The sequence below is a fragment of the Fomitopsis serialis genome (assembly GCF_022376445.1).
Source record: "Fomitopsis serialis strain Sig1Antser10 chromosome Unknown B0H18scaffold_1, whole genome shotgun sequence".
Classification (NCBI taxonomy): Eukaryota; Fungi; Basidiomycota; class Agaricomycetes; order Polyporales; family Fomitopsidaceae; genus Fomitopsis; species Fomitopsis serialis.
In genome coordinates, this window is record NW_025954961.1 from 607,479 (window position 1) to 630,479 (window position 23,001).

At 58.1% G+C, this 23,001-nt stretch overlaps 6 protein-coding genes across 6 annotated transcripts; 3 read left to right on the forward strand and 3 right to left on the reverse strand.

The window, feature by feature from the left end:
• Nucleotides 1-896: 896 nt before the first annotated feature.
• On the reverse strand, nt 897-4,282 carry B0H18DRAFT_1112408 (uncharacterized protein; the record flags this gene model as incomplete). Its single annotated transcript, XM_048032811.1, has 22 exons — nt 897-1,094; nt 1,163-1,196; nt 1,256-1,370; nt 1,435-1,454; nt 1,515-1,542; nt 1,591-1,617; nt 1,678-1,754; nt 1,808-1,824; nt 1,878-1,952; nt 2,009-2,203; nt 2,264-2,337; nt 2,390-2,416; nt 2,472-2,507; nt 2,561-2,705; nt 2,761-2,777; nt 2,836-3,031; nt 3,083-3,370; nt 3,422-3,450; nt 3,497-3,728; nt 3,785-3,845; nt 3,911-4,020; nt 4,079-4,282. 22 exons carry the CDS (start codon nt 4,280-4,282, stop codon nt 897-899), a joined length of 2,205 nt encoding a protein of 734 aa, XP_047901048.1.
• A 1,240-nt stretch (nt 4,283-5,522) lies between these two features.
• B0H18DRAFT_866779 (Pre-mRNA-splicing factor of RES complex-domain-containing protein) lies at nt 5,523-6,570 on the reverse strand (the record flags this gene model as incomplete). The annotated part of the gene is made up of 3 exons (XM_048039809.1): nt 5,523-5,620; nt 5,677-5,776; nt 5,833-6,570. 3 exons carry the CDS (start codon nt 6,568-6,570, stop codon nt 5,523-5,525), a joined length of 936 nt encoding a protein of 311 aa, XP_047901049.1.
• Nucleotides 6,571-7,068: 498 nt separating this feature from the next.
• B0H18DRAFT_866656 (glycoside hydrolase superfamily) lies at nt 7,069-8,547 on the reverse strand (the record flags this gene model as incomplete). The annotated part of the gene is made up of 4 exons (XM_048039796.1): nt 7,069-7,507; nt 7,574-7,859; nt 7,933-8,270; nt 8,324-8,547. The coding sequence occupies 4 exons, from the start codon at nt 8,545-8,547 to the stop codon at nt 7,069-7,071; spliced, it is 1,287 nt and encodes a 428-aa protein (XP_047901050.1).
• A 3,187-nt stretch (nt 8,548-11,734) lies between these two features.
• On the forward strand, nt 11,735-12,364 carry B0H18DRAFT_949643 (uncharacterized protein; the record flags this gene model as incomplete). Its single annotated transcript, XM_048041913.1, has 1 exon — nt 11,735-12,364. The coding sequence occupies one exon, from the start codon at nt 11,735-11,737 to the stop codon at nt 12,362-12,364; it is 630 nt and encodes a 209-aa protein (XP_047901051.1).
• B0H18DRAFT_7726 (uncharacterized protein) lies at nt 12,160-13,266 on the forward strand. Its single transcript, XM_048039240.1, has 2 exons — nt 12,160-12,324; nt 12,382-13,266. Exon 2 carries the CDS (start codon nt 12,477-12,479, stop codon nt 13,131-13,133), a length of 657 nt encoding a protein of 218 aa, XP_047901052.1. The 5' UTR covers nt 12,160-12,324; nt 12,382-12,476; the 3' UTR covers nt 13,134-13,266.
• A 3,037-nt stretch (nt 13,267-16,303) lies between these two features.
• Nucleotides 16,304-18,160, forward strand: B0H18DRAFT_1112412 (uncharacterized protein; the record flags this gene model as incomplete). Its single annotated transcript, XM_048032812.1, has 4 exons — nt 16,304-16,490; nt 16,548-16,954; nt 17,017-18,039; nt 18,095-18,160. The coding sequence occupies 4 exons, from the start codon at nt 16,304-16,306 to the stop codon at nt 18,158-18,160; spliced, it is 1,683 nt and encodes a 560-aa protein (XP_047901053.1).
• Nucleotides 18,161-23,001: the final 4,841 nt, after the last annotated feature.

Genomic DNA, 23,001 nt, shown 5'->3' on the forward strand with positions numbered 1-23,001 from the left:
AAACCAGCTCCTCTGTGAGTAACCTACATCTCGTCCGCGACGAGTGTCCCTCACTTCAACCCGCGCTCCTTCACGCCACGCTCCTGCAAGCCTACCATGTCCTCCCACACCAGTGCTCCGACCTCGGCCCTCTTCGCTGCGCCATCGACTACGTCCAACCCGTTCGCTCTGGTTGCGACCTCACACTCTCCGCGCGAATCGTTTGCATTGTACGAGGACCTTTGGCGGCTGTTGCGCCCAGTGTCATCGAGCGAACAGACCGTGCCCGCGCGGAAGCGCAGGAACAGCTTGCCCTCCGGCGTGACAGGATGGAAGCGGATGCTCTGGTTGTAGGGCGCCATACACCTCAGTACGTAGAGCCATATCGTCGGCGCCGCGTCCCGAAATGACGAGCCATTACAGGAGACAGGAGATCTGCTACCCTTGACGGGCTGCATCTCATAACGAACCCATACGCGACAACAGCCACTGCAACCAAAAGAAAGCTCGCTTTCGAGCAACTGCAACACGAAACGTGACAGATACCAACGCATTTCCCGGACAGTTCCCCTCCCTATATCCCAACGAAAAGGACACTTTACGATGCTCTGTACTTGTATACTGGAACATTACCTCTCCTTAATCACGACACGACCCCTACGATTCTGTACATACGAGCAATGACTTCTCCTTAGTCACACGCATTTCACGGGCTTTCTCTGACGCATCTGCATCAACGTGTGCCTTTGATCGATTTCCCTGCAAGCACACCAATCAAGAATGTTCACGGATTCCAAAATCTGACCACTGAGGTCATAAAACCTAAAGCATGGAAGCATAAATAAACAACATGGCTGTGAGCGTTAGTGCCACGCCTAGGCGCAGAGGGGTTCCTGCCCATTTAGAAGTGGCCCCAGCTACAAAGCGAGGGACAGGAGCGTCATTGCCAGAGCAGGCAAGCAAAGCCAGCTGAGGACCGTGCGCGGATCCAAACTCATCGCGGAAGAGTGGGAACTCGTGGTAGCCGTAGACGACGACTGTGGTGATGCTGCTGTCGCAGTCGGCCCAGCAGTGATGCTCGTGCCCGACGTAGAGTTGGAGGCGGAGGTGACGAGCTACAGCAAGATGCAAGATCAGCGTTCAGCATGCTCATCTCAGTAAATCAATACAACACAGAACGCACCAACGCGAGGTGGCCACCGACGACCGGTCGTGCCCTAACGGCTTACAGCTACTTCCTGTGGTGCATATTGCCTTACCAGTCGCGGTATCGTACCAATCAGAAGCGGGGACGCTGTTCAGGCTGGACGAGAGGTATTTGTGCACGTAGTTGATGAGCTGGTTCTGTGCAGAGGTGGTGGTCATGGTCGCGGCAGCCCATATCTCCCAGTCTGACGAGTCATGGTCCGTGTTAAGAGCGCGATTGCGAGCGGAAATGGAAGAGACGGTGCTTACTGCTGAGGACATATGTATTCCTGGCAAGCAGAAATGATTAGATGGCTGGTCAACAGACAAGAGGAGGATTGAAGGCCTACCGGGTGTCCAAAGGCACGCCATAGGTATCTGCATGTGATGAGATCCTTGTATGAAGATAGCTTGTATTTGACTTACTCTCAACGGAGGTATACCATTCCGTTTCTGAGTAGCAGAATGCCCTGTTAGCAGGCGAACACGCCTATCGGCGAATTCAAAACTCACGCATCTCATAGACAGAGCTAGGGACGATGTTGGTTCCTAGAAGCTTGTCGGCGTACATGTTGTACGAGATGCCCCAGCTGCACGGAATAGTCCGCATGAGGTCTCACGCGACTTGTTATCGTAGGCTTACCTTGACGAATTGCCGTACTACACCATCCTCGATCAGCACTCATACAATCAACCCGGGAGGATCACCGTACCTGGAGCGTCAGATGTATCCCATCCGACGTCGTCGCCATCTGCTGCCACTTCTGCACATACGAAGACGCGATCGACTGCACCCAACATCAGCATCTATCAGACCATCGTTTGGTCAGCAACCACGACGCACGTTGTAGTTCGAGTTCGCTGAAGAGTTGCCCAAAAGGCTGGCGATCTCTGCCATAGCCTTGATACCGATGATGCCCTTGAGGGCAAGGTCGGTCTGGTTCGTGAGCGAACCCGCGAAGGCGTCCGAACTGAGCTGGTTCGTCGGCTCGAGTGTGTTGGAGACGAGGTACTGGGCCCACTGATCGAGGAGACTGTACTACAAGAAGAAGGGGAGTTTAAACCAGGTGAATCAATGAATCCGAGTAACATGGCGTACGTATGTGGTGATCAGCGACTTGTCGTTGGTCTTCTGAGTGTAACTCAAGGCCATGATGAGCATATTGCCATCCTCTAAAGCCATGCGTCAGACCCAGAAGTCCGCAATGTCTTCCATAAAACTTACCCTCGACCGGCATGCGAGTGTCGTTTCCTGATCGAGTCTCGTCAGATAGGCACGACGCAATGAAAGATCTTTCATCGCTCACCCTTCGGATACCCAGGGGCCTTAGGGTACGCAGGACCTATCAGAAGTTCAGGACGCATAGAAGACAACGTCTGCGCGTTGATCACGAACCCAAATCATGACAAGCCCACTTGTTGGGATACTGCCCGGTTGCTTGGTACTCGAGCAACGGAAGCAATGCGGCCTTGCCGATAGCGGCGTTCGTGTACAAGAAGAGAGGCCACGCGGAGAAGAGCAGGTCCGTTGTGCTGACTGACTGCAAGACATATGGTTCACGAACGTCTCAGGAAACCCTTCGATGGAGTGCTTACGTCGGAACTACTGATCTCTGGGGATGATCGGAATTTCAGAGTCGGACGGCTAGTGAGGACGAGAAGGGTACGTACCCTTGACGAACACCATGACATCGGAGGCATTTCCCGGAGTGTACGTGAACTCCATAGCGCCGAACGTTTGCCTTACGGAGAGCGCGACAATGTCTGTGTAGTTGCTAGAGATCGCCGTCGTGTCTTTGTTGATCTCCGCGTCAAGAATATTCGCCCGGCTCAGCGCATTGCTGTAGTCTTCAACGAAGGTTGTAATCTGCACAAGGCATCAAAACGAACCCAAAAACCCTGACATCTCAGAACTTACCGCGTCATTGGTCGATGAGAACTGGCTCAGGTACAGCGAGCTCCGCGATTGCATCGTGCCACCTGTTGCGACGTAGCTGATGGCGGGATCCCTGGCATGTCCAACAACAAACACGACGGTGTCCGACTGGCCGGTGATGTTCCCAAGATCGTGGGCAAAGGCGAAGCACGGCCAGTCATTGTTGATCGCGCGGAAGTTGGTGTCCTGCGTATTCAGAAGAGTGCCGTTATTGATGAATTGAGCACGCAAGACAAGATCTTGGCCTGTCTGCCATGTCGTGCTGGAAGACTATTCCGCGAGATCAGCGAATCTTCTGCGCAAAATATCCATGACACCTACGCTCTGTGACGCGTAGTATACCGCTCCATCTGGACAACGCTCAATTGGGGACAAGACATTGATAGACAGACTCACACTGAACACGATCACCACTATCTGTGAACAAGGTCTGATTCTCAAGCTGGACCTGATGGATGATCACGTCGCCAGTTGTCGTGGTCCAGTTGACTTTCTGACTGTCAGTGCCGGAAACCCACTCCGAACTGATATCCGAATAAACTTGCACGGAATGGGAGTTGGCGTCTGTCGGGGTTGCGTAAACCGACATGTACGAGAACGGTATAGATTGGTTGACGAGACTGGTCGGCTACCGTGCAAGCTTGTACATGAGCGTCGACCAAGAAGCAAATGAAGGGTCGCTACCTCGACGGGACTCAAGAAGGTCACTGTCAGCTGAATGGGGCCAGCAGTCAAGACGAAGACACTTTGCGTTGACGTCCACTGGGGTTTGTGAGCTAGGCAGCACATGAATGTCGAAGAGACACGTACCGACAAGCTGGTCTGCGTAGCTTGTTTGTACGTAGTCTTTGCCACTGCAGGAGCTCCCAAAAAATGTAGGACACGCCATCGACTTTCACAAATCCCGCCCATCCAAGCGTCTGAACAGATCGAAACCTTCAGTCGTGGTACCATTGTTCAGAATTGCCTTGTACGCACATCGCCATTCCAGAACTGAGGCCAAGTGTTACTGAGCGCGGATCCCGAACCTGCATTCTGGGGCAGCCATGCCGATGAATAAGGAGAACGAACAGCAAGAGGGACGGAAGGAGGGTTGAAGGGAGTCGCCTTCCACGCGATTGAACCGTGAGCATAACCGACACAAGCAAAGAGAGCGACTAGAAAGTTGAAGAGACCAAACATGTTGTCGGTGGAGAAGCCCACGGACGGGGGAAGAGGAGTGGTCTACAGCACCGCGTCGGTCATATATTGCGCCTGAGCATGCGAATCAGTTTTCAGGGGATAAACGTTGCCACAGGCTGTCATCATGATGTGATGGTCGAGAACGGTGTATTTGAATGGTCAAGTATGAGTCGCATCGCGATGTATATGACTCTGAGAATCGCCAGTTGGCAGTCGCCCATTGACAGATCGCAACAAACCAGTGAGCGTCTAGACTTGGCATCTGTGCCTTTCAGAACTTCCGGAACTAATGTATGTTTATTCTGATAACATGAAGACCGTGAGCCGATACTGACCATGAACGTTTGAACACGCACATGCAACAGACCGCTCACCTTCCTGGTCACTCTGACGGTGGTGCAATGAACGTACTGTACGGTGTTGTGGCGTTGATCAAGTGTTGATGCGGCAGACAGTAAGTGGCGCTGCACAGCCACAATGGCCGCCGTAATGCATTTGTCCCAATTGAGCGCTCAACACACGCTAATGGATAGGGATCCAGGAGCTTGACCGGGTCTCGGGCTTCAAATTGACGAGAAAACCAAGGCCCCGGGGACATGCATAGCTAAACATCCGATGGCCAGAAGCAAACGATGGGGTACGCAGCAAAGGCACGATTATGCCATGGGACACTGGTTCCCACAAAGCATCAGTCGACTAGTCGCAACTTGGTCGCAACAGCTAACTCCTTCCTGACCGCATCCGTCAAGTCCCGCTGGTTCTTGTGTCCACCATGCATGTTAACGTCCACCCTGTGTAAACGTCGCCTTCATCCCTAGCGAGACCGAGTCGTCATAGATCACAACCTGGTCCGCCGCACCTGTGCAAAAGCGGAGACATCAGTGAGCGGATTGCCATTCGCGTCTGCGAAGGGTACGGTCTGTACGGTCTGTACGGCTGCGCTCATCTTATTAGGGGAGTGTCGCCCGGAGAAGCCGCAGAGACAACAAGAAGTTCGCCGTATCGCTGGGCGAGACGATGTTCCTGCCGTTCCCTGCCTGGCCCTGGCTAAGACAACGATCATGAGACTCATAAGAGCCTGTACCACGCGTGTCCACCGGTCGATTCATGCGGTAGACCACTATTTCCAGACTCGGTCTGGGAACGCAGCTTCACCTAAGTAAGTTCACGAGGTCAAGGTGATAAATATAGGTTTCAGAGAACCCACCAGATGAAGGTAATATACAAGGGGACGATGAGTTTACATGTCATCGACACTCCACTGGTAGCTCTCAAGTCCTCGTCGCCGCTTGTCGTTCTGTCGCTGAAACAGCTTCTTCTCGAAACCGTTGCCGCGATCTGGCATTGAAGATGAGCGCCCTGACACATGGAGCGGGAGCACAAACAAGACGCACCGACACCGTCCCAACGGTATCCAGGTTTGATACCATACCGATTTGGCGGAGGTGGTGGACCGGAATACTCGGGTTTGCGCGGACCTTTGGATCGCTTTTTCTGCAGGTGAATCGTCAAAAATCTGGACCCCGCGAGCGAAAGCAGGCGAAACGCACCGTTAAGAAAGCGGCAGCAGGATCGTTCCATCTGTCCTGAGCCTTCAACTCCTCGTTCATGTCTGCGTCGTTCTTGTCCCGAGCGAACGGACGCGCCCGCATCGCCTCTTCCTCCTTCCTCCTCTTCTCGACGTCCTCCCGTTGCACAAGACCCTTACCCCACTCCATCTTGCGCGCCTCCTGTTCCTCGCGCTCACGTTTCCGCCGCGCCGCCTCAGCCCGCTCTGCCGCCATGTCCACCTGCCTGCCAGACGAGTCACGATAGACAGTCTCCTGCGCCGCAGCCTGCTCCTCCAGCTCCTTCTCCTTCGCCGTCTTGCCCCCCTTCTCGCGCGGAAGTGTCTTCTTGAGCTGCGCGGCCGTAAGGAGACCGCCCTTGAACGCGGGCTGCTCCTCGACCACTTGCGGCTGCTCGTCCGCGGCCGGGGGCGGCGACTCTTCGCGCTGCTCCCCCTCGCGGACGGTCGCCCAGCCCGACGCCTCGTCCATGCGCTGCCGCTTCTTGAACCCGCGGTCCTCCGCCACCACCGCGTCAGCGACCTCGTCCTCGTCTGCCTCGCGGTAGCTGTCCCAGCCGAGAACGTCGTGGTCTTTGATGAAGGACGCGCCGGAGCTGCCTGCTTTCGAGGACGCGGCTGTGCCTGCCTTGCGTTTCTTCTTCTTGGGTGCGGATGTGCGCGAGAGGATCGCGTCGGCCTTGGGGCCTGACATGTACTTGGCCGCGAGATAGGCCTGCATTAGAGGATCTAAAGCCTCAGATTGAACGGGCAAATGTATGAGTGAGAGTACGAAGGATACGTCAGGGGACGGTTCGGCGCGCGGCAACGTAGAGTGTTTTGGCGTCTATTTGAACCCTCCTCATGAAAATATTCACCACCCTCGCAGTGGTGCTCCGAAAATCATTTCAAGTGGTGGTATATATACCTAGCATAGATTGAAGCTTGAACGGAATGCGTACTCTGCTCTCGGACTGAGGGAGACCCATAGAGTGCTAGGGTGGCGGAGATCGTGGCCCGATACAGTATGTACATACTAAGCGCTCAACACACGGTCACGTGAGAAGCTTGACCAGGCCTCGTTCTCTGGACTGGCGAAAAGATCTATACATTAATAGGACCTGGGGGGAACGCATAGCTGAAATGTGAAAGCGGATCCGATAGCAACAAGCAAACGACGGGATATATAGCAACCACAAAATAATGCCACAGAACGCTGGCTCCCACAAAGCATCAGTACTCAGTCCCGACCCAACCCCTTCCTGACCGCATCCGTCAAGTCCCACTGGTCCGTGTCTCCACTGATGTCGAACATATTCACGCCCAACATCCCGACACCCTGCGCAAAAGCCGCCTTCATCCCCAGCGAGAGCGGGTCGTCGTAGGTCACGACCTGGTCCGCCGCGCCCGACCGCAAGAACGGCGTGCTCGAGCACGCGTCCCACTCCCGCGTGAACCCGCTCCATCCGTCGTACACGCTGTCGATCTCCCTCCCGTTCGCGAGGTAGCGCGTGGGCGAGCTGCTCCCGTCCGGGCTTGCGTCCCCCGACTGGCCGTCGTACGGCTCTTGCGGCGTGTACTGGAGGATGCCCTGCGCCACGAGTGCGCGGAACTGCACCTGCCCGTTGGCTGCGCTTCCGTCCTCGTTCGTGGCCATAATCGGGGGCGTTGACGTTGAACTCTCTGACTCGGAAGACGCAGCAGAGCCGCCAGACACGTCCTCGGACATACCTCCCGAACCGTACGCGTCCGTGTCTGCGTCCGTCCACTGCAGGAGCGACGATCGAGCGCGGTGCCGGTTGCGCAGACGCCGGCGATGCGCGCGCCGACGAGGAGGCGCCGATCGTTGGCGGAGGCGCGTCGCGCTCGTTTGCGATATGTACCCGTACGCGGGAACCCCGAGCACGAGCTGGCTGGCGGGGAAGCCTGCGGAAGTCCACGCTTTTACGGCAGCCGCGGCGCTCGCAGTGGGCTGCGTCGAGTTGTGGCACGCGTCGCTGAGGGGCGCGTTGGGGCCGGGGGTATTCGATGCTGGGCGAGCGCGTGTCAAGGTCAGTGTGGTCTCTGTTCGCTTTGCGCGTAGATTGTGGAAATGAGTACGTACAACCCCATGCATCGTAGTTCATGATCAGGACCCAATCGAGCACCTGTGCGAACGCGGAGACGTCAGTGAGCGGATTGCCGTTCGCATCTGCGAAGGGCACGGTCTGCACGGCTGCGCTCATCTTCGCATCGGGCGGGAGCGTGGTCCGGAGAAGCTGCAGAAACGACAGGAAGTTCGCTGTATCGTCGGGTGAGACGGCGTTCCCGCTGTTCCCCGCCTGGCCGGGGTACTCCCAGTCGATATCGACGCCGTCAAGCCCGAACGCGTCGTAGAACGCGCGGATGTTGTTCGCGAACGTTTCCCTGCTCTGCGCATCAGACACGGCCGGAGAGAAGTATCTATCCGCTTCCGTTAGCACGCATACATACCACGCGTCGCGGAAGGGACATACTGGCCGCCCGTCCACCCGCCGACACTCAGCTTCACCTTCGCGCCGCTATCGTGCGCCGTAGTCACCAATCGCCCGAGCAGATCCTGCGCCTCATCCGAGCCGTCCCACGTCAAGTTGTATGTTTGGTCGGGCACCGCGAACGCGAAGTCGATCCAGTCGAACCGCCCAAAGTCGATCTTCTCCGGCGGGAACGCGGGCGCCGCCCAGTCCGGGTAGTACGCCATGACCAAAGGCGTCGCCACCGGTCCCGGTGCGCTGCTCGGCGAGGGCGCGGAGGGATCTGCGGTGGTCACAGTCGCGGAAGGTGCGGGTGTGCTCGTCGGCGGCGCGGTGGGTGTCGAGCTGAGAACAGCGGTGCTAGACTGAATGGTTGGAGACGAAGCCTGCGCAGTGGGAACTAGCGCTCCCAACGCTGACTGCACGCCATCCGGCGGGAGGAAGAATATCGCCTCAGAGTCCAAGCCCGAGGATGTCGTAGCACCAGCACTAGGGGACGCAGAGCTCGATGTGGACATCCCGGCGGGCGTGCTTGATGACGAGACTGCGGTGGCCGATGGATCTGCAGACGACAGTGTAGAGGCCCCGGGTACAAGGAGTGTTGAAGTGACAGTTTCCGTGACAGCCAGATCATCCTGCGCGGGCGCAGCGAGATCCCAGGGTACGCCGAAGGCTAGGCTCGGGAGGAAGAGAAGCGCGACAGATATGGATCGACGAAAAGACATTGCAAAGGGGTTTTGTCAGTCAACGACAATGCGAAAGCAGATTGTGCGAAAGCGAAGGAAAGCGAATGAGGGCCTGCCTGGAGAAACGAGCTAGACTGGGTGGTCCGCTGGAGAGATCCTCTCCTTCACGCAGAGATGACCATTGCTGCGTTGCGAACGCGACTACGACCGAGAATGGACCATGTCAGCCACGGAGGACCGCAGTCCAGGCCAGATGGACAACTCAACGAAGTCATTTCAAAATCGCCCGACTGATTCGTCGCAACTCTCCGGACCCAACCCCAGATCATCCCCTTAGCGTATTTTGCTTCCGTCTTGTTCTGGTTTCAGTCGTGCGCAGTGCGTACCGAGGTCTGAGAAGCGGGTCTCAGGACGCAAGTACAGCCCGCCTGAGCAGACACAGCTGTTCGGGTCATCGTGACTGATGCCAGCGAGGGGCTCATCGTCCCGAGGCGAGCTAGACGAACGGGATGTCACGCTGTGCTTCCGAAAGGTACAGTCCGACTGGCACGTACCTTGACCCAGCGGCCGTCGGGGACCCGCTGTCTGACGCCGTCGATGCACACTATCACCGGAAGCCCGCGTTGGATGTAGAGACGGCCCGAGGGTTAACGTTCAAAGTTCAGTTGACAGAGACCCATCGTACCGTTGTATCACCGAGACGTTATGAAGAATGCGAAGACGAGGAAGCGCAATTAATCACCGAAATCAACATTCGCGCATGTGCATGATGAAAGAACTCGAAGACTGGCCGCCATTTCGACGTCGAAGTACCGGGCTGTCGACGTGGGATGTCGATCTATCGTTGACAAGGCTCTAGGCTCGTACCGACGCTCTGCGGCGTGTCCCTCGAAATCTGACCCGCGCATCCACCATCAGGAATTGTCCCCCTATTGAGGATCTTTGTGCACTTTCTCTCGCGGTGACAACGGGGATGGACAGAACCACGCGCGACGTTTCAGCTACTCCGGTCCTGAGGCATATGGGGCCTAGACGTACGGCCCAAGCGCATTCCCGAGCGCGGCCCGCAAGGCCAATGACACCCGGCTTGTACCAAGGGGCATGAGCGGAACAGAGGATCCATCTACATGCGGGAGGATCAGGGCGTGGACAGATGTCAACTTGCGTACGGGGATGTTGGCCTGAAGAGGAAGGGGGAACGCTCGAGACGTCGGGACGTGGCAACTGGCAGAGGACACGTCCGACTGTGGCTGATGCTGGTTCGAGGCGTAGAGATGTGACAATATACGAAGCAGCCTGTCGCTGAGACATCCCTCCGGAGCTCATATGCTGCCATGCACGCACCAACAAGGGAGGATCCGTCGATCATGGGCGAACATCTGCGAGGAGAATGCGAAGTAGGCCATAATCAATCACTCACAGTTTGGAGAATTGTGATGGTGAGGTGCACGAAGGAATCACATTTCCTTTCGAATGCGAGAGTGAATATTCTAGGATCGCCAGCCAAAAGGTGTGTCGCACGAGATGATTGACGTCAACTTTCGAGACAATGCTGAGCGGTAATTATATCGCGCACCATACGCGAGAACACTTGGCCAGCGTTGTTGCATGACAACGGCGGCGTGCCGCGGAAGATCTGCGCCACGCCAATTTGGCACGCAAATGAATAATAAACGACGACCGCGGATGTCTGTCCTTCGTAGCGGTCCCAGTAAGGATAAGAAGCACAACAAGACACGAATGGAACGTGGGAGGGAGGGTATTGTCTCCCAAATGGGGTGAACATCCCAATCAAGCTCAACGCGTTGGCTTGATGCCGAGTTCTCCATTTGGTGACATGGCTGCCTTTACGGGCGCGAAGACGGAACAAGTCACAACAATGCAGTTCGGAATGACAGGGTTCGATGCAGGAAGGTGAAACGCTGGCGCTCGCACTCACCGTCGCAAATATTACTCAAGCCGACGCGTGTCCCACAGTCCCGCACCCCCTCGAGGCTTCTCATAAGACATGAGGCGGACGCATATACGCGGAGCCAACGGCGACAGGGCGCGAGGCGAAACGAAGAAGGGGCGGGCCGGAGGAGGCGTCGAGTCATGTCGGTGGCGGAATCCGTCGCCGGGCGCGATTGGATGGCGGCGAGGTCGCCGGGCGCCACGATCAGTTGAGCGGGCCAATGGGTGCACACAAGCGATGGCCGACCGCAGCGGGCAGCCGCACAAGGGCCGCGCTGACGGCAGCCGCACAGAGATGCCAATGAATAGGAACAATGGCAGCGCGAACAAGGTGTTGTGCGTGTGAAAGTGACTGGGCAGGGTTCGGGTGTTCTGTTGAGCGAGAAGGTGGGGGGCAGACAGCGCGACAGCGACAGGTGGCGGGCTTTGGGAGGCCTGGGGGGATCCGGACGAGACGGAGAGTGCGGGCTGGGCGGGAGCAGGATCTGGACGGAGATCTGGATCTGACGCCAGATTAGGTCGGCTTCGGAGCCCGATCCGCGCGCCTGTGGCGGGTCGCGTCTCATTAGGGCACGTGCTGCGAGAAGGCCGTGGTTGGCTGGACGGGCGTCTGCGAGGACATTGGAGGATTTGTGTCCGCGGTGTGTCGCCGATCGGCGAGGCGCCGCATCTGCGCCTTGCCTGCCACAATGGAACACCACCCACGGGGCCTCTGTATAAAACACCCGGTCCCAGGTTATCCCTCCTCGTCCCCCCGCCGCACCAGCCTTCTGCCATGTCCACGGCTCTCTTCCCCCCGCCACGCATGCCCTCGCCCCAGTACAAGCCCGCCCCGCTCCCCTCCCCGACAGGCAGGCCAGGCATCCCCTGCCGCACCTCCCGCGACCGCCTCCACCTCCCACCCCATCCAGAGGAGCCTCCCATCCCGCCCCGACTCATTGGCTCGCCCCTCCTCAAGAGGATGACCGTCAGGCCCGACCAGCCGCACCTCCTCAGCTACAAGGCCCAGTCCGAGCTGTGGATCGACGGCGATGAGTTCGGAACGCGTAAGACAGAGAGCGCACAGACGTCCCCAGCTTCGTCCCCCTCTTCGCCCGCTCCTGTCTCGCCCAGACGGCCCGGGCACCGACGAACCCCCTCCATCGTAGTCTCGTCGCCGCGAAAGCGATCGCACTCGCCGCCCCCGAGCCCCATGCCTGCAGCACCGCCCCCGCCAGTCCCGCCGATCCCCTCGTCCGCACTCGCGACCCCAGGGGCCAAGCGTGCCACCCTGCGCTCTCCGCCAACGGGCTACTCGCAGGTGCACATCCCGGACATCGATCACTCATCGCCGCTGGCGCCCACCTCCCAGCCAAAACGCACTAGGTGGGCTCGCAAAGCACCTTCTGTTCGCGGCCTTCATTGAGCTCAGGCCATTAGCAGCTCCCCATTCTCGTCGAGCTCGGTCACGTCGTAACGCCGCGACATCCGTCTGACGCTGGACTACGTTTGTCTATGCCGCTCGTCGCGGGCGCTGTATGTATCTCTATCAGCCGCAGTGTCGTCGCAGCCGCCACCCTCCTCACACGTCGCCATTCGTCGCCAGCGATCCTGCCGCCGTGCATTCGTGGTCACGCCGAGAGTCGCCGCCTTATCGCCATCGTCACCCGGGCTCACTGCATCGTCATGCTCGAGCTGACAGGGGCAGTACCTCCACTCGGACTAGCACGTCGACTGTGAGCTTCTGCCCGCCGGATGCTGGGGAGGGACTACCACGACGCTGCGTCGGCTCGCGCCCCGTGTACAGTAAACCCTGTGTAACTCCTGAAAAGTGCCCCTTTCTGCGCCCTTCTGTCGGGCACTCTCACGCCTTCTCCCTTTCGCCTACTTTAGATCCCACTTTCTACTCTGGTCCCGCACCGCATCCGTACTTCCTTATCACATCCGCGGGTCACTTTGTCGTCTTTTGGTTTCCCGTGCGCGATGTTCCGTCCACGTTCCTTCATGTGCATACTCTCCTACTCCTCCCGCTCTGCTATCCGCCCTGCTCTCCGCTCGCACCGTATGTTCTGCTAATCACCTGGTCCCTGTTACACATCATCGCTCCTTTCGCTTCGCTGTCTTTCTGGTCACAAGGGCATCCATATCGGTATTTATGGACTGAACTCTCTTTGGTTGTTACTTTCGTAGGTTAGACTCGGCGGGTGCTGTAGTACTGTGCGTTGTGACAGTACGCAGTCGTCCTCCTAATCGTCGTCATGTGTAGCATACGTTGTACCAAGTATGGTCGCAATGTACTTACTCTGATACATTACCCTCGCATAGTGAATGAATGATAGACGTTTCTACGCGTATTGTACTCCGTGCGCGCGGTGGGAAGACCTTGGCCCTGTGCGTTGTACTATACTGCACCCTGACGTACTGCTTCTCCGCCGCGCCGTGGAGAACACTCTCATGTTGTCAAGAGCCCGCGATCCTCCCCACCTCTTCTGACATTCGCACCTTCATACTGGGAACCTCCGTCCAACAGCTGCGCACGACCACTCTGCGACCACCCGTCGAAGCTTCAGAATCACAACACGATTGGAAGCCGCCGTCCATTTTCCGACAGGACGGCGGCAACGCATTCCCCAATCTGACTGGGCGCCCGATCCATTGCGCCAGTCCCCGGGTACTCACCGCCAGAACGGCCAGTAGCGTCCTCCCTGTGCTGCGACATAAGTTACGTGCTGCCGGCCATCCACGCTCTAGTCCCCGGCCCGCCTAGGTTCGCCGCCAGGCTACGGGGGCGTGCGGGCTCTGGGTATGGCAGGCCCGGTCACGGCGCCGGTTCATTGGCTGCGAATGCGCGTGGGCCCCTGTGGATGCCACTGTAACTGGAGAGCTGGTGGAGCGTTGCGGCTGAGCTTGAAGCTGATTCGGGGCCTGGGCGTCGGGAGCCTGACCCTATAGATTGAAAGCGGCACCGTGCCGCCGATCGAGTGACTCAGAGCAGTGCTACTGTACCAATGGGCTTCGCACTATGGTACTACCATAGTGCGAAGCCCTAGTGGGCGCCCCTGGAACGCTAATCGCGAGCCTGGCCAACCTGAAGGCGCCGCCTTCCTTGATCCTGATTGTGTGCTCGAACCCTGACGCGGACGGGCAGTCGTGGCTGATCTTGGACAAGGGCGTTTGGGACCTCGGCGCGCCGCGTCGCGGGTTCTTAGCTCCCATGTCGGCCGCGCACCAGTCATAGGCGGTGTAGCGCAGTCAGACCCTGTGTGTACCCCCGGGAGGGCAACGTCGTAGGACGTGTCCTGCGCAGACCTTCTCGTGGTCCGGGGGGTAAGTAGTCCGTAAGGACGAAACTAACTTGCGCATGGCCTCGGACAAGCAGTACGCCCCGAGACCAGGGATGATCATCCCGGATGGCTCACTGCCATCCACCCTCATATCGAGCTCGCTCCGCGAGTTCGACAAATACATAATACGCCTCAAGGCCACGAGGGTTAACACACGCTCTCAACCAAGAGCAACATACCTAGAACGCGTCCTGCTCGCTGGCTGGAGTGCCCTGCTCGCCTGTCCTTCACGAAAGGCGCCTAAAGGCGCCCACACGGGCGCTTTTCCCGGCGCTATGAGAATGATGGGAAGTAGGACTGGCGCTCCCTTTAGAGTTTCAGCCACACCTGTAACTATATACTCATCGGGAAGCCCCGAAAAGTGGACCACACTCACAGCGCCCCGCGACTGCAACGTGTACAAGTCACCAAGCCTATGCATACACATATTGCACCTATATCTCCTCAAAAACTACATAATTGAAAGAGCATGACAATGTCCCCTTCTCTACCTTGACGTGAGAGACACTGTCAACGTAATAGAAGTCAACTCTCATCAACTCCCAGCGCTCCCCATGACGTACCAGACGCCTTCAGCGTAACGCCCCGTAACGCCCAGCCTGGTGAAAGAAATAAAGAAACCCCCAAGCAACCACAGAGCTCCAGAACTCACCATGCCACGACGTCCAAAAGAAAAGAACATGCCCCCACCCCAGCGACAGCTCAGACGCCTTCTGCCAAAAGGCACACCGATCAGCCGCCTTCCGCCCTCCTTCCCTCTACCACGCCTCACTCTCCCCTCGAGCGACGACCCGGTCATTCTGGTCCAAGTCCTAGATCAACCAACTCAGGGAGAGGGGAAGGGAATGGTTTGGACGGTGGCGGTCCGTCCAGAGAGGCAACTAGCAAAAAATGACAAAATAACTCTGAAATCCTCAAATCACGAGACCGGAATCGGCCGTCTCTCCTCCCTAAACGGCCTACACCGCCACTGGGCGTCTTTCTCTATCATGGGAGCGACCGGGCCGTGCAGCCTACGCGTCCCGATTCCATGGGCAAGTCTCGACCCCTTAGCGTGCCACATACACATGTCACGCTACTTCGCTCTCTCGGAAGAGCCCGAGCCCCACCCCGCTTTCATCGGCAATCCCATGATCCATAACGACAAGGAGAACCCGTACGAATTTGAATCGTGGGAGGACCCTGCCAATTTAGACGCGCGCGTTGCACGGATTCGTAACCAATAACGGCGGGAAGGTGGATATAGGCAGGGGATCAAATGGAGAGCTCTAGAGGTCGCACGCGGCCGCGTTCCAGATGTCCCAATGAATACTTTTACGCCCTGCGCCCAGAGACAGCCCGAGAAAGCATGCCATAAAGTGTCAGACCGCACGGGAAGTCATAGTCCCTTAAAGATGATGGGCTGATGACGCCGATTTAAGCCGGCACCGCATGAGGGCATCACACGGCATGGCACGCATCCGATTGGCTCTTTTCCCTGCACTGCACGGGACTAGTTTCTGACAGCGTGGATACACGAGCGTAAACAACCATGGCAAGCGCCGGGGAATAAACGGAGCGCGCATCCTCCAGGGCGAACGAGTAGGAAGTGAATATACAGAGAATATAACGGACACCAGACGACGAAGAGCTCCTCTGAACATCCAGTACCGAGTCAAAAGCAGCCAAAATGCTATGAGTACACTCCCGTAGGATGGCACGAGTGAATAGCCAGCTTCCTAAATCACAATAAAGACAGTACGCACTCGTCTTCTGCCCTAAGAATCCGACCCAAGTTGTATACGAAGTGCCTCAAACTGGGAAGCCGCGGTAAACGCCTGCTGAATTTAACCATTAAATTACCCCCATCCTACGGCTCCTAAGACGGCTGCGGTGGACCTGTGGACGGTAGTCGCCCCAACCCATAAACGCCAAAGCTCTGGATAAAAACGCTGAACTATCCTCACCGTCACCATCCCACTCGAGAAACTCACCGCCTAGTATCTCACAAGCTCCTGCTACTCATCTCTGCTTCGATAGCAATGTCCGAACCTATGCCCATCCCTGGTCGATCGCCGACTCACGCGATTGCGAACGATGAACACGGCCTCTCGTCGCCATCTCTCGCAGCCTCGTCGCTGACCAAGGACAAAAACGGCTCGACACCGCTGGCCACCAACCCGTGGACGTCGTCCCGTGCCATCTCCCCTGACAAGATAACTGGAATCAGTATGTTGTCGCTCTCTGACCGTAACACAACTTAATGCTAGACCTGCGACACCCCAGGTTACGCGGAGATGCTCAAAAACGGGACTGCTGTTCGCCGTGAACCGCCTACCTCACCACCGTCTGTATCCCTGCCCTCCTCGCGCGAGCCTTCCCCCGGCGCGTCGACATACCTCGTCCATGACACCACCGGGAACCCGCCCGCCGACGACTTCGCGATCAGTGCGAACGTTACGCTCGTTGAAGACGCCCCTCCGCTGAGTGAGTCTCCTCCTCCGAGCCCCAAGTCCATCGCCCGTCGCCGCCGCGCCAAGGGGAAGGGTCGTGCGCGTACGCGTCCTCGTCGTCGCTCGCCGTCGCCGGACGTTCTGCCCGACCTGCTTCCGGTCGAAGACTGGGACGCGGAGGACGATGACGTCGATGACGAGCCTGTCCCCCTCCGCGCGTTGTTAGCGATACCCGCAAACGTAGACGTGCCGCGGCTAACCTGAGTGAAGACGAGGTAGAACCCCTCGTCGTCCGCTACCAGAACGCGCCACGCTCCCGGGCTTTCGTCACCGACGAAGAGCTAGAGGACATAATCATGAGCGACGACCGTGTTGACGACCGAAGGAGCGACAACGAGAGGACGACGTCGGTGCCCCAGGCAAGCGACCTTGCCACTCCTGCGTATTCACACACTCACCCTCCTCGTACTCCCTACCCGTCACCGGCAATGACTTCCCAGCGTGACCTCCCGGCCATGGCGGGCGTGTTCGACGCGCACCTCCGCGCCGGCGGGAGTGTTGCCGCGTCTCGCGGGTCGTCCGTGCCGCCGTGGGCATCGAGTCCGATACCTATCCCTCGCTCGCGCTCACCGCCGCCGCCTTACGGTCAGCAACCTTTCCATCCCGCGGCACCGCCCGCCTCTGCTCCTATCCATCACGGCCCGCCTGTGGTAGGTCATCCCCAGGCTGCTCCTCCTCTTGCACCTGCTGTGATGGGCAATCGTCCTCCACGTCGTTTCCCCCCGATGACGATGTTGACGAGGCCGCCGTACGGCGGATGGCGACGCGTGGAAGGGAACGACTCTTACTGGCGTGTTCGGGGAATGAACGCGGATCAGATCGAGGCGTGGATGGAGGATGAGAGCCCCGCGGCTCTCGTGCAGATCCCCGAGCTCGGCGCAACGGACCCTGGGGTGTGGGATCGTCTGATCGCGATCAGGACTGCCTTGCAACGATACTGTGGGGTCGAGAACGCATCTGTGACCGCTCCGCTCCCCGGGCCCGGCCCGAACCGTCCTAACTCCGAACCTTTTTTCTACATCATCCGCGATATCACACAGGCGCAGGCTGACGAACTCGTAGCGCGCCGCTGGGTCTCCGCCCCCGAGATCACGATGGGATTCGAGCCGTGGCGTTTCGACGCCCCCTTCTTTTTGGGCGCGTGGCGGCACATCGAACGTTTCCCTGACACAACGGAGGAGGGTATGGCCCGTGTTGTTCGGGATGCTCTCAGAGTAGAAGATGTCGCCGACGCAATCCGCGGCCTCATCGCCCAGGACATCCATGTAGGCGGCCTCTGGTCCGGTTTTGACGTCGACGACGTGTTTGACATCCTCCTAGACTCTGTTCACGTTCGCCACCTCCCATGGCGACGCAACCCGCGCACGGCAGAACCACTCGCTTTAATCTATTGCCAGTCTCCCACCGCCGACGCCAATGCCTGGGTCCATTTCCGTAACATTGTACAACATCTACGCTTCGGCAGTGCGCGCGCTGGTGCCCCGGAGTTTACCACGAGCCGTTTATGGTGCACTATATGTCATTCAACTGACCACCCAACCGGACTCTGCTACCTTGGTGATATTCCTGACTGGCATGGACCTCGTCCATCAGCAAAACTGCGAGTTTGTCTGAAGCAGTCTGAGAGTACTGACTCAGACTCTTCAGACCCGTCAGACTTCACGTCTGACAACGGGAGATTAGTTCTGACATCAGAAGCAATCTCTGATGTCAGACGGCCTTCAGACCGTTGCTCAGACCATTTCAGATGGTCGTCAGACTGCTACTTAGAGCGTAACAGAACGTAGTACTAATAGTACATACAATACATTGTAAACTACCAGCTAGTACTCATCGTGATCTTACCTGTCTGCCCACCCACATACACACCCTCCCTTCACCACTGTGCTTGCCGTTTCCGACAACTCCCCACTTGCTGGGCGTCGGGCTATCGTGTCGAGGTTCGGCGAACTGATGTCCACGGGCCGCGGATCCGTGGGCAATCGTGTAGGTACTCGCGGTTGGCGTGCGTTGCGCGCGCCCTGCCCGTCGCGGTCACTCATGATTGTTCCGTGCCCACCTTCCATTCGTCAGTCGTGCTTGCCCGCCCGCTCGCTCACCCGCCCGCCCGCTCGCCCGCCCGCCCACTCTCCCGCCGTCTGCTCGCTCGCCCACACGCTCGCCGGCCGCATGGTAGAGGGTGGCGCGGCGATGTAGCAGGGCTGTGGCAGGGCGAGAAGGCGGTGGCGTGGCGCGGAGGGCCCAAGCTCGCGACTAGACGTTCTGTTATTGTGCAGGGTCGCCTGGCGTGTGCGGTAGGTCCTCGGCGTGCATCGCACGCGCCCGGGAGATTGTAGGACGGCAGGGGAGGAGTGGGAAGGCGGCAGCCATGAATAGACAACCCCGCTCTTCCGCGGGGTCGTCATGGGTACGTGCTACGTGCTCGGCATGCGCTTCACGCGTCCGAGAGCTGCAGAGCGCGGGGCGGCGAGGTAGGAGGGCTGAGGCATGGCGAGAAGGCAGTGACGTGGCGGGGAGGGCCCGAATCTACGACCAGATGTCCCGTTGTCGCGCCAGGATGCCTGGGACGCTGGGACAGTGGGGGCAGATTGGGAAGGCGGTGGCAAACGGATAGAATCGGACGGCCCCGCTCTTCTGCGGGTCGCCCGTCATTTGTGCCAAGACCGCGACACGCTTGTGATGCGTGCGAGACGCGTGACGTGCTAGGGAGGGCGGTAGTAAGCAGGGAGAGAGATGCGGTGGTGGGGAGGGCGGTACGATGCGAATGGACGCCCCCGCTGTGATGCGGGGTCGTCTTGTGTTCGGCATGTGTTTGGTGCGTCTGCAAGGCATAGAGGGCGGGGTGGCGCGATGGTGGAAGGCGGTGACGTGGCGGCGGGCATAGAGCACGAGGTGACGAACCCGCTCTTGCGCGGGGTCGTCACGTCCTCGGAACACTTCTGATGCGTATGAGCCGGCAGCGGGCGACAGGTAACAGTACATGAATGACAGGGCAACACGGGAGAGTGAGTGGAAAGGAAACTTACTTATTCTGTCTCAGCTTTGCTTCCTCCGAGCGCTGTCCACCCGACGCGCGACACTGTTGGGCATAAAATCTGGATCGCGGGGTTCGCGCTGGCCGGGCCACGTCACAATGACGCGGCCTCTCCCCGCGATGTTCTGCTCATCTGCATGCATTAGGCCGATGCACTGCGATTCCGCGGGCTGCCCGAGGGTTGTAGATGTTAAAGAGTGGAGAGGCAGTGAGAAGGGAGGCGAGCGAGGCATGGTGGAGGTGGGAGGCGCGGCCCTCGCGATGGTGTCCGCTCGCTGTGCATCGTAGCCGCACATCGTGGCTACGGGCAAGCCGGCGCTTGTGCACCCTTCCGGACGCCTCGCGCGTCGCGACAGGCTTCTGCAGCCGCTGCGTGTCAGCGACGAACAGCGCAGCGCACCAAGTCGAGAGGTGGGGAACTTGAAAGGCGAGTAACACGACAGAGAGGCGAGGGAACCATGACGTGGCGAGGTGCCAGCGTGGCGCAGTTTAGGGCAGGCGCCTAGTGGACTTGGGGAGATTCGCTGCGGGTGGCTTGAGGTCGCGCCCGGAGGGTCTGACGGGTCTGACGGGTCTGAGTGGACTGCGTCGCCCTGAGAGAACGAGCACGGAATGAGCAGACGGAGAGCGACGAACGGCGCGGCCATAGACGCCCGATTGCTTCAGATGCGATAGAGCTCTCAGGCACCGGATCAGACGCCTCAGATCCCTCAGGCGCCCTCAGAACCCGCGCACATTTGCTGATGTCCTCGTGTTCGTAACGGTGTTGTACAGATTGCTGGAGTACATCCGCCCGCGGCCGCTCGCGGGAATGCTCGCGGTGGCCGTGGAACAGCTCGTGGACGCGGCCGCGGTGGTCGTGGACGCGGAAACGGACAGTAAACCTCCCGTATTTTGTGTAATGTTGTATCCTCGCGCCCCTACACCATCTACTCCTAGCGTCGGCTGTATGTAACATCACCCCTTCCTGCCTCACTATACCTAGTGTTGCAAAAAATGTCCGAATGCATCTACTTTGTTATCATCTTTCTCTCATGAGATCAGCTCCATCACCGGTGTGCCCAAATATACTGACCGGTTTCCGGGACAGGAAAGCCACTGGAGGAGTCCTTCTCACCATCAAACGGGCACTTGTAGACTTGCCCGGCCGAGAGGCTTAAGTTGACGCAAGTTTTACCTGCTCAACATGTCACCTGAAGCACCCAGGAGCGGTGCTCCGCCCTCGTGGATCGTTGTAGCGAGGGAGTGGTACCCCAACGGCGAATACACATATTAACAACACACACACGGATGTTTTATCGGCAACAGGCTCATCTCGACGCCCCCGAAGGCCAACCGTACCCCCTGCCTGCGATAGGCCTAATGACGGGGCAGCGAACACACGCGGCAGGGCCAGCTCCGTTCCCGCAGACGCCGCCGGAGCAGGCTTTCTCACAGCCCAGGCGTTGGACGTGCCGTCTGGACAGCGGCATGTCGGGCAAGAATCTCTTAACAGTGCACCCGCTCCACCCAGTCCAAGACCCAGCATACAGAGTACTCACCCTGATAGAAGACCGCCACGGGGCGGCCGCAAGACGAAAGCAGGTTTGATTATTGGATCCCTAAATATGAGCGGAAGGGGCTCCTTCGCATCCGGCGTACCTACGAATAAGTGGTCAGCCATCAATCAAGTAACTCGAGACTCCAAGATAGGTGTTCTCGCCCTACAGGAAACACATCTCAGCGACGAACAGGTAGGCAGGGTCCATGACCTTTTCGGGAGACGCCTCCGTGTCTGCCACTTCCCGGCGCCCAACACCCCTAACGCGCAGGGAGTTGCCATTGTTCTAAACCGTGAGTTAGTCAACATCAATAACGTCAAGACGCATGAAGTGATACCGGGTCGTGCGATATACATGGTCCTTGACTGGCATGCGGATCGCCGCCTACGAATACTGAATATATACGCACCAAACTCGACGCAGGATAATTGCGCTTTCTGGGGAATGATAACGGATCGCCTAACGCACCTACGCCTTGCGAAGCCGGATGTCATACTAGGTGATTTCAACATCGTAGAGGATTCGATAGACCGCATCCCGGTGAAACCAGATGCGTCGCCGGCTGTCGAGGCCCTGCAAACACTCATAAGGTCCTTTCACCTCCTGGATGGGTGGCGTGAATCCCACCAATCTGAGAAGGATTACTCCTTCCCACAACGAGGCAGTACCTCTCGCTCCCGCCTTGACCGCATATATGCAACGGAGGACCTTCTACTCTCGTCAGCAGACTGGTCGATTGTGACAACGGACGTACCAACAGATCATCGTCTAGTCTGCGCTAACCTCAGTGCGGCGTCGGCACCGTATGTAGGGAAAGGACGCTGGGCCCTGCCCCTTCACCTACTTAGGGATGAGAGTTTTATGAGCGAGGTCGTGCGAGTTGGTGTGAACGTGGAAAAATCGATGGAAAAGTACGCCTCGAACCAAACAAGGACTGACTCTCTGAACCCGCAATCAATCTTTGCGGCCTTCAAAGATGACCTAGCACAGATGGCTAGAGACCGCATGCGCAAGAAAGTCCCCAAACTAGATGCCGCTATCGCCAAGCTGCAAAGAGCCCTAACCGACCTCCAGGCTGAGCAAGATTTCATCACCAATACAGTGAAGCAGACCGAGGCCGCGATCGTAACGGACCGGATCTGTGAACTCATGAAGAAGAGAGGCGCGACGGCTAGATCCATGATAACTGCCCGATACGCCTTGAACGCGGAAACACCATCAGCATACTGGTCAAGAATAAATAGGGAGAAGAAGCCCCGTGATCTGATGTTCTCCCTCCGCAACCCTGGCACTTCGCCGCCGACATACGAGACGAGGTCAGACAAGATGGCGGAGGCGGCAAGAAAGTATCACGACGAACTACAGTCCGCTGGAGTTGGCAACGATGGTGTCCTCGAAATGCAGCGGGAAGACGCAATCCGTGAAACTTTAGCGTCTCTTCCCCCACCCCTCCCAGAGGATGCTTGTGCAGACCTAGATGAAGCAGTCTCAACGGATGATGTAGAACGCGCCTTGAAAAAAGCACAAACCGGGAAGGCTCCAGGACTCGACGGCCTGCCCTATGAGCTGTGGAAGGACCTGTCAGCTCGCTGTAATGCAGCGAAGACGCGAGGCCTAGATACCTTCGACTGTATAAGAACACTCACCCTTCT

Coding starts and splice junctions, on each gene's coding strand:
- B0H18DRAFT_7726 (XM_048039240.1), top strand. CDS start 12,477: ATGTATCTCTATCAGCCGCAGTGTCGTCGCAGCCGCCACCCTCCTCAC.